General features: G+C 38.1%; 1 protein-coding gene across 1 annotated transcript; it reads left to right on the top strand.

Moving 5' to 3' along the window:
- Positions 1-385: 385 nt before the first annotated feature.
- On the top strand, positions 386-11,861 carry rad9b (RAD9 checkpoint clamp component B; the record flags this gene model as incomplete). Its single annotated transcript, XM_079568596.1, has 11 exons — positions 386-419; positions 836-906; positions 979-1,116; positions 1,206-1,311; positions 3,255-3,354; positions 3,451-3,557; positions 4,877-4,983; positions 7,991-8,055; positions 8,359-8,493; positions 10,856-11,054; positions 11,727-11,861. The coding sequence occupies 11 exons, from the start codon at positions 386-388 to the stop codon at positions 11,859-11,861; spliced, it is 1,197 nt and encodes a 398-aa protein (XP_079424722.1).
- Positions 11,862-12,814: the final 953 nt, after the last annotated feature.

Genomic DNA, 12,814 nt, shown 5'->3' with positions numbered 1-12,814 from the left:
CTTACCCAGGCTAGTTAGCTTTTTTGGGCAGTTAGCCTACTCATAGATATCATATAATAAAGGCCTTTATTAGCTATATGATATCTATGAGCCTAACCCTTTTTTTATACAGCGCTGGCTCAATGTCACTCATTCTTTCATCAACCAACACAGACCGAATCACCATGAGTTTTGTGGTCTGTGATCAAATGTGCAGAAGAATGAAAACACAGAGTCCTGGGCATTTAAATTAATTAATTAAAATTAAAAATCTTTAAATTTGACTTGCTACCGCCTGTGTAATCCCCGTTTAAAAACGTCGTAATTTTTCATGATATAGTTTATAGCTTGTAGATGTTCTGTCTGGGGAGTATTGGTTGTGTCTAAAGAAGGTTTCAGTCTCAAAATGAACTGTGTTGTCGAAGGAAACTGCGTTAAAGGTAAATAAATAAGATTTTAAGTGACTCGCATATTTATTTTCACTCATTAATCAAAGAAATATAAAAATAGTTTCTATTAAAATGTTGATTTACATTTTTGACTCAGTTTGTAGCTAGCTATTAGCTAGTTAGCTTCTCTACTAGCCTCTAGCTATCTACTACAGCCATGGTATTTAGCTTCAAAATGCTAATGCAAATTTTTTGCTAATGCTAATAGTTTTTCATATTGCTATCAAAATGCCAAAACATGCTTATTATCTGCTCCTCTTAGTTTCTGTTAATGAAATAAAACATATCTTGGAGCCTAAAATATAAAAGTGTGGTTCCATAGATTAGCTGTTTGACTAGATGTTTGTAATGTTATTTATTTATCTATCTATTTATTTTCTTTTTTTGTTTCATTGCCTGTATTATAGCATTTGGGAAGGCGATCCATGCTCTGGCGCGGCTTGGAGATGATTTGTGGTTGGATCCACATGCCAAAGGGGTAAACAACAACCATAGACAAACATATGCATCCATAATAAAGGAAATAACACTTTCCCCCTGCTTTTTCCAGCTGGCCCTGAGGTCAGTGAACTCTGCCCACTCTGCATATGCCTGCTTCCTTTTCTCTCCTCTGTTCTTCCACCATTACAACCTGCCCTCAGCCACAGGGAAGGGCAACGAGACCATCAAATGTAAACTACTCATGAAGGTGAAGGTGTCGCCCCAAGATTGACTAATTCAAGACCAAGAGATGAAATGGGAATCAATCACACAAATCATCTTTTTCTTCTTCTTCAGTCTGTGCTGCCTCTTTTTCGGCTGCCCTCCATTGAGCGAAATGTGGAGCGTTGTCAGATCTCAATCGAGGAGGACCTTGTCAAGATGAAGTTCTTTTGCAAACACGGTATTTTGATTTATGTCCATTTTGTTTTGTCTATTAACTGTCGTAAAGGATAAATGACAACAAAAGTGCAAATTATGAAGTTCATATTTAGGTCTACTTAACCTCTTAACCCTCACCTGAACCAAGCACATTTTCTCCAGTTTGACTTTACCTCAATCTTTCAAACAGTGATAAAAACGAGACAAATGTGACAAATAAGTGATGAACAGGTGACAAAGAAAGCAACATTATAGCGACAAAAAAGTGATGATAAAACAGTCGAAAGAGTGACGTCAACAAAGTGAGGAAAAAGATCTGTTTAGATCAATTTTGTAGCTTTCGAATAAGGCGAATCTTTTAAATTTTGGTATACTCAAACTGGAGAAAAAGTGCTCGGTTAAGGTGGGTGTTAAGATTGGTTTGGTTTGACAATACAAACATGCATTATCCAGAGGTGGGCAGAGTATCCAAAATATTCACTCAAGTAACAGAAACGTTTATTTGAAATAATTTTACTCAAGTAGAAGTAAAAAGTAGTGACCAATATAATCACTGAAGTAAGGAAGTAAGTAAGTACGTGGAGAAATTTTTACATGAGCACTGTGAGAAGTGAGTAACTGTTTGAGCGTAAAAAGGCTGATCCATGTTTCAGTAGTGACATAAATAAAGTGAAACTAATCATAATGTAATTGAAAATTCATGATTAATCAGTTAATCGATTAACTGTCATCATGGGCTTTATTGTGGCTTCCGAACAAACCTTATAGCCGCAGATTGGATGATGCTGGGACATATGGCTCAGTTTTGTGACAAGAAAGCTATGGTTACAAATACGCTGAAATCGTAAGTTACTTTTTGGCGCATTCATTGCGTGAAAAAAGCTACAACAGTGCAGTAGGATGAATATGAGAAAATATGAAGGAAGTCAGAAGGATAAATGGACAAAAATGATGATTGGAATGGGTGTGGTCAACAAATATTGTGGCTACTCAGACCAGACACCTCTCATCTGGGCCACACACAAGCGCTCCGTGCACATCCTCTATCATAGATGCGTCTCCAACAGGCTTAATCGATTAGCAGGTATGTTGACAGTCATTATTAATCATTATGCTGTATTTTAGGGAAAATACAGTTTACTCAAAGTACACATAATAAAATGTGGCATCTGTTGAAGTGTACAAACCTATTAATATTTGTATTTTGGTTGATAATTCCACTTTATAATGAGGTTTCATGATTATTACTGCGGAAAAAAATCTTGATATAAAACGTTGTATATAACGATAATAAGCAGTTTAATCCACAATCAATTGATAAAGTTCCCATTTAATCGATTATTGATATTGAGCAGAATGTGCATCGAAGAAAAACATATAAAAATAAATTATTAAGAATAATTAAGTACACAAAATACATCTTACGCGTCAAAATGAAGATTTGTCACTTATTTTTTGCTCAAGTAAGAGTACAAATACTTACCAGTAGAAGTAAAGAGTACAGTATGAAAAAACCTTTTGCATAAGTACAGTATAGTTGAAAAGTACTTCAAGAAGTGACTTGTACTTGAGTAACTAACTGAGTTCTACCCGCCTTTGGCATTATCCATTTCCCATTGAAATTATATTGAAGAATAATAAGATTCAGGCATTGGATTCATAATCTAGAACTCCAGTTTCATTAGATCTGTGCAGGTCAATGTGTGTGTTAGATATTGAACTTTTGCTGCACTTTATGATGAGTATGACCGCTCTACTCACTGCAGTGATGTTATACATTTTCAGCACTAGGTGGCAGTGTGTTCATTCATACAAGCTCACATTTCCCTAGACTTTGATAATAAAGACAAGAGCTATTATGAGTAGCTCAATAGAACATTAAAGTAAACTTAGAAAAACACAATTAGAAAATGTATGAAACAAGTTAAATAAAAACATACTAATATCCAAGATTTTTTGTTCCAGGCATTGTCAAAACTCACAACCTTCGCTACCAGGAAAGTGATGCCTTGCAGGCTGTGTTTTCCTCCCACCTCTGCCCCAACGTCCTCAAGGCTCCAGCCAAGTGATTCCATTTCACTCTTCATCCCCATATTGTTTTAGATGAATTATACTGGCCTTTTAAATTCATGCGGTTCACTTCTAATGTGTTGTGCTGCAGGCTGCTTAGTGACATGGTGATGCATTTCCCCGTCTCTCAAGAGGAAATCACTTTGTCAATGTCAACTGGAAAAGTCAGTCTGAGAAATTATTACGAGGGAGGAAATGGTGAGTGCGCGTAACAGGGAGGGCTTGTTCTTTTACACACAACTAGTCAGGAAACATTGACAAAGTTTACTGTGGTCACGGATTCCAAGTGTATTTTGAAGCTGTTGGAATGGGAAGGCATTCAGACCCACTTCCCTGTGCTGTAGAAGTGAATAGGTCTCAATGGCAGCAACAACTGAGGCCAAAGTTGATCCTGGACGGTTGCCAGTCGTTGGAAGAATGATACAGCGGCGCTCTCAGACACTTGACAGATCACGGTTTCCCTCTCACTATTCACTATTCATAAGACAGAGCATGCAGTGCACCTAAACAGGCTGTGGGCAGTGGAATTTGAATCCATGGGGACACATTCACACCATAGATGTGACCATTTGCATACGTTTTTAAATTATTCAGAGGAACTTTCTTCAGGTTCAATTTAAACAGTGTTCTCCAAGGACTTTGCAGAAAAGACAACCCAAGAAGTTAGCTCTTAGTGTGCTCTACAAACAAACCTGCCAAAATAAATGATTTAGACTTAGTGATACGCGCAGTTCTCTCGCTCTCTTAATTGTTTTGGCCTTGGCTGACATGGAGAACCTATTAATAATTATGCAAATGCTGTAATTATGGGGCTGTTTTATCTTGAAACTAGAAAAGGTTCTGTATTACAGAGCAGAAATAAGTGAGGAGTTCATATTTGACTCAAGCTAATTCATACTATGTGTCGTTCTTAGCTGAAACCTACATGTATAAATGTGTAATTGGTTATGGTCAAAGAGGCCGTTAGAGCGTATTGGCAGCCACTTTTGTGTCAGTCAGTGTCGAAGCATCATTGGCTTGAAAATTTGCTGCAACTTTCCACCAAAGTTATTCAGGAATTAATTTAGGCAAGTTATGAAGGTACTTTGATTAGTAAGAAGAAAACCCTAGTAAAATAGGCCCCCAGAATTTGATAATCTTACCAAAAATACACCCTGAATAAATGAGAACAGAAAGAAGTAGTATAGCAGTAACATAGATTTTTTTTGAATATACATTTATGGAAAAAATTGCATTCAGACCCAAATGCTCTTCAGTTATCACGAAGGTTCACCTGTGGTACATTATATCGATTAGTTATTATTTGGATAATAAATAAAAGCTTGAATGCATGACATAAATTGTAGAATCTTATCTATCTTGAATACGAACTCTGCTTGATAAAATGTGGATTACGGGATGTAAATACTTTCTGAACCGACGGCACGTCTGTACGAGCTGGGACTAAACATAGACCAGCCCATATGTTTCTGAACCATATAGTGCTTTCATGTCCTGTGTGTGTGTGTCCTTCTCAGGTCGCATGAAGACGATGCACACCGAGATGTCCTTACACCCAGACGAGTTCGATTACTTCCAGGTCGGAGCTGAGTCGGACGTAACCTTCTGTCTAAAGGAGCTGAGGGTGAGGGCTACGTCTGAATGCTGCTCTAGCCGAGACACTGGTTCATTAACGTATCCTCGGTCCATGGAAAATGCCGTAGGAGCACTGATCTGCATAACATCACCACCAGTGTCTATCCAGCCCAGACCCTGCCCACTTACTCAGGTCTGAGCAGAAGATTTTCACAGAGCGCCCCTTGTTAGCAGCAAAGTCTAGTCTACAGCTTGCGTCTAGAAACACAAGATAGGGCCCTAAAATGTAATTGTGACACAAGTGTTCAGACTCAACTACAGAAAGACAATACCAAGAAGTGATGGTAGAGCTAGTATCGATACCAAATGATTTGACATTAAACTGCATTAACCACCGCTCTATTCCCTCAAGCAATGGTTCCTTCCATGTACCACTAGGCCTATGTCAGATCAAATCCGGATTAAACCAGGTGTAAAAAAAGATGTAAAATAGATCTTAATTGGACTAAATTACGTCTTAACTGTGATTAAACCAGGTCTAACCGCCCATACAGTCACCTCAAGGTCAAATAAGCACAAATGTCTTTTTTTTTTTTTCGCATAAAAAGTTGCATAACGCACCTTTAAAGATACTAATTGTTGGTGTAGATATTTTGACAGGAGGATCGATACTTTCAATACAGGCTCCAATATGAAAAACAATATCTTGGCATCAATCCACCCACCGCTACAGCCTCTAATAAAGCCTCAGTGTACATTTCTTCAATAAAATAAAACAATAATACTCATTTTGGCATTTAAGCACTGACCACACAACACAGGAATAAATAGACGCCATGAATCCTTTATGTATTTTCACTGCGCGTGATGTGTCCGTGGAGCTGCCGTCAGGATTAACACTGGAGTGATATAGTGTTTCTCTGTGATGTTAGCGCCTTGGTATTTAACCCGCCAGATCAGTTACACATGAACTCTGGCCCACAGCCGTAGCTCATCTTTATTGAAAGACAGTATGTTCTCTCCGACCCAGTAATGACTTTAAACACTTGGGCTATTTTTACTGATTGAACTTTATTTATGGAGTGATATGTCCACTGGATGTTGTCCCAGTTTCCACATGTGACCGTTAAAATGGCAGTTTCTGTGCGATTCCGTGTCTAGCTTGTCCCCTACATATTACAAGGAACATACTGTAACAACATTAAAAGTAAGTAGACAAGTAAGAAGACAAGTAAAGGCTGTAATGTTCCTAATCTAGGGCTTTATTGTGCGATTTTGAAGAATGTACTTTGAATTGGCAGATAACAATGTTTTTGGATTTATTATATTATTGCCAATTTGCCAGCAAGAACTGTTCACAAAATTGAATAACAATGAACAAATAAAACGACTTTGTAACTCCGTAGCTACTAAATCAATCTACAGGATGATCCAGCATGTCCAGCCCTTAATTTGATGTAGTGTGTGCTTGATTTAATAAACATCGGCCAGTTTTAGAAGTCCAAGTTCTTATCTGCTTTAGCTTCCTACTAGAAACCCTATGCTACAAGGTGCACCAATCTTTGGAACAAGTTAAAATGAGATGAAAAGATTAAAAACTAGCGTAAAGTTGTTAATGTGCAAGGCCATGGGAACCCAGGGTGCTGAGGGCGCTGCAGCCCCCACTGGTGGATAGTTTGTGTATTGCAAGCAATATTATAGGAAATAAGCACAGAGAAAGCGATTTTGGGGGCCATCTTGTTAGCACCCCCTAACCAAAAATAGTTCCCACGGCTCTGTTCGTTTGACAGTTTTGACCGGATATGATTTTTTTTTCAATGAATGAAAGTTGGAGGGAAAAGTTGATTCTAAAATATAAGTGACGTAGGAAGAGGGAGATTTGTTCATGGCTCTTATGTGCAGCATGGTTTCATATGGTGACAATTACTGAATGTTTACCTCTCGTCCTGTTTCGTTACCAGTAACGATGGACATGAAAAACATTATAAAAAATGTCAAACCAGGTAAAAATTTTTATTTTTAAAATCCTTAAATAAAGCTGTGTTGCAGAATCAATGAAGCTGATTGCATTGATTTAAAGTAAATTTATCTTCAGCGTACAAAGTTTCGACGATGGTTTTGTGTGGTATTCGTTGTTCTCTGTCCCAGTATCGAATGGTCTTTCTTGACCTGTTTCAACTGTCCCTAATGCTGTGCATGTTTGTGGGACGTCCCGCTGAGAGCCTCCTCATTAGCCTGCCCTGTCCCTGCTCTGTGAAATCAGATTACAGGACACTGTTCTTTTATAATACGAGCTCAGAGGAGGTCATATCACCAAAGTTTAAAGTGAATTGTGACACAGTTATCGGTACGGAGCTTTTTAACAAGTCACCAGCTGATAATGTGGCAATCACATAAGGTTTTTAGAGCAATGTTTGGGACTTGGAAGGAATAAATAAAACCTTTTCGGTTTAATGGTACTAGCAATGATTTGTTAAAGACTCACCCACTACATCAGGGGTTTTATGTTGCTATGTCCACTTAAACTCTGAAACAAACAGGTCAGTAATACCAAAAACATTGTCCTTATCATCAGTTTAACACCCGCAAATAGCGAAAGAAATGCCTAAATTTTAGTTGATATATTTAGTGAAAAGTTTCGCTGTATGACTTTAACTTGAGTTCCAGAAGCGTATTAGTAAATGCCTGTTTGATTGAATGTTTACAAATCTTATAAAGTTTAGAAAACCCATGATTTTTAGCATTTGTGGCATTAGAAATGTTGTAATCAGGCATTACAAAGCATTCAATTTGACTGGCTGCTGCCTGTAGAAAGTTTTATAAGCATTCAAATGGAAAGTTAAAGCGCCTTTTCCACGCACATAAATTGGATTAAAAGTGCAAAAGTACAAGCTTAGTTTATGTTGTGAAAACCCACTGTATGCAATGTTTAACAGCACCCAAACTTTACAATGCATCTCTTTGTATAACAAGATAAGGCATTTTGAAACCGTATCAAGAGAGATTTTGTGCGCGATTAGGAAAAGCTCATTGTTTTTTTTCTGTTTCTGTTTCAGGGATTACTGTCATTTGCCGAGTTACATTGTCTGCCAGTGTCTGTCTACTTCGGAGCAGCTGGACAGTAAGTAAAATTAGAGAGCACATCTTTAATATGACTCTGATAGAAGAATATAGGTAATTTTTTTTGCTGATATATTAAAATTATGTGCTATCAATAGAGAATAATTAAAGGATATTAAGGGTTTGTTCGCTTTAAAGTAGTATCAATTAATTGGATGCATATTGGTTTTAACGAAGTATAATAAATGTGTGGTCTATTAAAAATATATTGAAGACGAGAAAAAGTAAACAATGTCTGCATAATCTTTTATCAAACCTTTGTGTTTGGTATTGATCATTTTGTGTGCTCTGAATGCTGTCCCAGGCCTGTGTGCTTCTCCATTGAGGACATGGTTCTGGAGGCGACGGTGGTTTTGGCCACTTTAATGGACTGTGAGAGCAGGGCCCCGTCTCAGCACACAGCCACCGCGCTGCAGACCACAGCCATAAATACTGAAATGTAAGTGATATTTTATGCTGTTTAAGCTCTTATACTTTGGGGCACAATGAACCGTAATTTTGAACATGAAAGTTAGTTCATGCTTTTCTTGCTTATTTATTTATTTACTGCAATGGTAGCACCTGTCTCTGTACAAGATGACTAAAACTATATCCTCTTAGTTACTCTCTTCCAAGCACCTAATGATTTACATATTGGTCTATTTCCCCAATCAAGTTCAATATTTGTACTATGGACCCAGCCAACCTTTTTCTTATGGCTGTTTTTTTGTTTTGTTTTTTGTTAATCAAATAAAATTCCTTTAGATAGCACATTTAACAACTTCTGCCGACCACAGTGCTTGATAATGGTCAATGGTATAAAAATATTATACACAGAGACAATATACAAGCAGCAGTACCTTGATACATTGTACCTAACTAAATTTAGTACAATGTAATGTGCTCTGTAACAATCTGTAACTTGTACCTGTGGGTTAGATACACAATGGAATAACTTGTATTAGTACTTTGTGGTACATGATGTAATAGGACACGAGAGTGTGGGGTTAGAGTTATGTCTTGTTACATTATGTACCTACAAAGTACTAATACAAGTTATTGTTACAAGTGTTGTGTATCTAACCCATAGGTACAAGTTACTACACATTGTTGCATAGCACATTACATTGTACTAAATTGAGTTAGGTACAATGTATCAAGGGTACTGTAAAATAAAAGTGTTACCCAAAGAAATTGAATTTTGCAATTTATTTTGGTATTTCCAAGTATTTAAATTGTGATTGGATAGACTCAAACAGACACAAAAGCGACGATTAGAAAGATTGATTATATATTATATATAGTTGTGACGATCAGACCCAGACAGTAGACATCGATATATGGATTGAAGTTAGTGAAGGATGAAGCTGGAGAAGCTATGGATAGAAGAGGCAGTGAAGGGGTGGAGGTTGGGAATTGGACGAGCAGTGAGCGCTGGAGGCTGAAATGCAGGACCGAGGGCAATGATATAAGTGTGGCTCAGCGCTGATAGGCTGAGGTCGAGGTGTGACCCTCCCAGACTCGATTACTGACACTTCTGAACATGTCTAGTATTAACATTTGAGACCGAAAGATAAACTGATAAACATATGCAGTGATCACATGTGTTACAGAACATGTTGCTGTATTTGTGATCTTTTTGCATCCTTTCAAACTGTGATTTTGATCTATGTTCTGTGTTGGTAGTTTGTTTTACCCCATGGGACTGCGGATGGAAATTAGCTCTGAGCTAAATACATACATGAAAAGAAATGAAATACATTACATATAAACAGTGCTTAATTTGATTCCCATTCCCCTTTCTTGGGGTTTTGTGGATGGGGATACAGGACAGGTTTGGATTTGGCAAAGATCTGAGATAATGTATCGTAATAGTGTGTGATGGGTGTGTTTCTGAGTTTACTTTTGCTCCTGTTCCCCCAATCCATCATCCAGTTCAAAAGGCTCCAGTAACATCTGCTACAAATGAAGCAAAAGCAAATTACAAGTGATCTGTCCGACTAAGAACTATATCAAAATGCAAAAAAAAATTACTTACCTCAGTTTCTTGGTCAGGTATGATGACTCTGTCTCGTTCCCACAGAGATTTAGCACCTGAGCCGTGGTCCTGGCGTGTGGTCAAAATAGTTTGCCCTCATTAGCTGTTTTTAGCTTAGCAGCTTAAGTTGGGAATCGCGTTTCAGGAGCCAGCCCTGTGTCTGCGTCCGGGGGATCTAGAGCACAGCGGGTCATGTGTGGGTCAGAGGGAGTAATCCTCTCACGCTGCTTCAACGCTGCAGTTACTGCGAAGGCAATGTCATCAAGTGCTTACGTTATTAAATACGTCAGCGATGAACCTGCAGTTTTCGAAGCTCCTCTTCCTCACACCTGAAATTATTTGGTGCAAACAGGCAAGAAAATGAGAAAAAAAGAGAGCAATGTTTAAAAGATGTGGCCGTGGTAATTTAAAAAGGCAAAACTACTACAATTGAACTTGGTTTGTTAAGCTGAGAATTGCTAAGAAAGTCCTCCTGGAAGTAGGAGAGATTACAATATGTCTGCTCCAGTCAAACGTAGCCACAAAACCCCTGTGCGCTAACTAAAACAGGCTGTTTTGTTGCTTGCCTGCCCAACATTTCTGACTTTATGAAGCCTCAGAGTTTTATAGTCAGGCCTGTGTTATAAAAAGCCAGGGTGATCCTTGGGACTGGTGATGTGGCAGAAAAGACATACACTGATGACAGATACTAGACAGCTCTTTTACCTCACATAATATATTAAATAGATAATAAAAGTTAACTCTTAATAGATAAACGGTAAATCTCTTATGTTATGTTTTTCAGATCTGCGGATGAAGCCGTAGAGACAGTCAATCCACACGACACTTCCGCACTAACAGAGACGGTGGCCTCCAGTCAGGGCAGCCCCGTACACGCCCCGTCCCACCTGCTGCTGCTGCGCCCCTCACAGAGCAGCCTCCCCAGTGGGCAGGGGGAGCCCATGGAGACCTGCGCCCCTGCTCCTTCTCCTGCTCCCTCAATGGTAACAACTATTGACTATTCCCTTATTTAAATTAAAGATCACTGCATTCAACTACATATAAACTATTCAAAGTAATGCCTACTGCAAGAAAAATACTATTACTTTGGAAATGTGACTTAAACAGAGGTGGGAAGAGTCGCCGTTTGTCAATATATTCATTCAAGTAAGAGTAAAAAGTACAAACACACACAAAATACATTTATTTATTGTATACATACGACTGTCTTTCCATTTTTGCATAGGTTTTTTTTACCCCAGTAATTACAAAAAAGGGATTTCTTCAGCATGTTCCAGTGAGTCATAGTTAATTCGTGCCCCGGAGTTACCTTTTCCAGGTTGGAGAAACTGAGAACAAAGAGTTTTGTTTTCACTCGACCTGGACGCGTGCCCAGACTTTTTACTGCGTCACTGTTTTGAGGCGTGGTTCAAAAAGTTCGAGGCATTCTCCATAATACACATTTGATCAACTATTTAGACTCTCAACAGGTTTTTATGCGCTGCTCAATTAAAAAAACTTAAAAAAATCCTTGAAAAGTCTTCCACCACCACTAATGATCCCAGGAGTTGATATAAATGTCTGTAGGATGTGCATATTCATTAACATATACACTGCCTGAAAATATCCCTTAAAGTGATTGCATTTGAAACGTTGACATTTTTCCTTGTCCGCAGGTGTGTTCGCTCCTGTTCAAAGCCCTGTCGTCTCGGTCTGAGGAAGACTCCGCTGCACCGCCCGAAGTCCTGGTTTGTTTCAGCGACGACGAGGATCCGCTGGAGGAAGACGTCAGGAGGAGCCCCTCGCTTTAAACCTGTTAATTATATTTGTCTTAAATTATACATTTTAGTGTTTTATATATAGAGAAGGTTGAACTGATTCAGAGGTTAAAATGTCTGTAGATCAGAATTCATTACTTTGACTATTTATTGTAATTTAAATTCATATTTTACGATTTTACCTGTTTGTTCTTGCGTAAATGCTTTACTTGAAAAAATGAAATTATTTTTTGGTGTTTTATATAGTGTTTAATAAAGTAAAAAAATACTAAAAAAACTGGCCTTTTTATTATTGCACTATGAGCCTCAACTTTATTATAATTTCATATTTCACAATAAGTGAATCTGTCTTTGGGAAAGCACTTTTTACACAAACATGCAATTAAAAACACAGTGACCAGGGAAACAAAATATTAAATATAAAACTAGCATTAAAACGTATCTTTGTGCCTCTTAACTCTGAGCTTCTGCCTGACCTCATTGATGTAATTACATAAACGCTCATGCAGCATTTTCCCATAACCACCTGTTTGTTGTGATCTCACCTGAGAAGACATGAGCTCAGCGCTGACAGCCGCACCCGTGAGCCACGGCTAACTCAAATATTTGCTCCTGAAAAATGTGGCGCTTCAACAACAACAGAGTCCACGTGATCTAGCAGGAGCTCTATGAAGACACATGTTTTTCTTTGATATTCACCCGGATGGTTGCAGCGTGAATCAGAGAAATCTGTGAGAAAATACAGTATTTTGACATTTCAGTATATCCATGAAAAGGGTCACATGGCAAAATATTCTTATTTGAACTCTGTTACATTTCACCCAATAAATAGAATGAAATACATGCATTGATATTTGTATTGTTGGAAAATCCCCTAAAAAATCTCTCCCAAGACCACTTTACTGGAAGTGAAGACTTATGCTCGTCTTCTTGGAGACATTGAGTAAATGCAGCCAAATATTACATTTCAATTAGGTCCTCATGCA

The sequence above is a fragment of the Gobius niger genome, assembly GCF_951799975.1.
Source record: "Gobius niger genome assembly, chromosome: 1".
In the NCBI taxonomy this organism is placed as follows: domain Eukaryota; kingdom Metazoa; phylum Chordata; class Actinopteri; order Gobiiformes; family Gobiidae; genus Gobius; species Gobius niger.
This window is presented reverse-complemented; position numbering and strand designations above follow the sequence as displayed.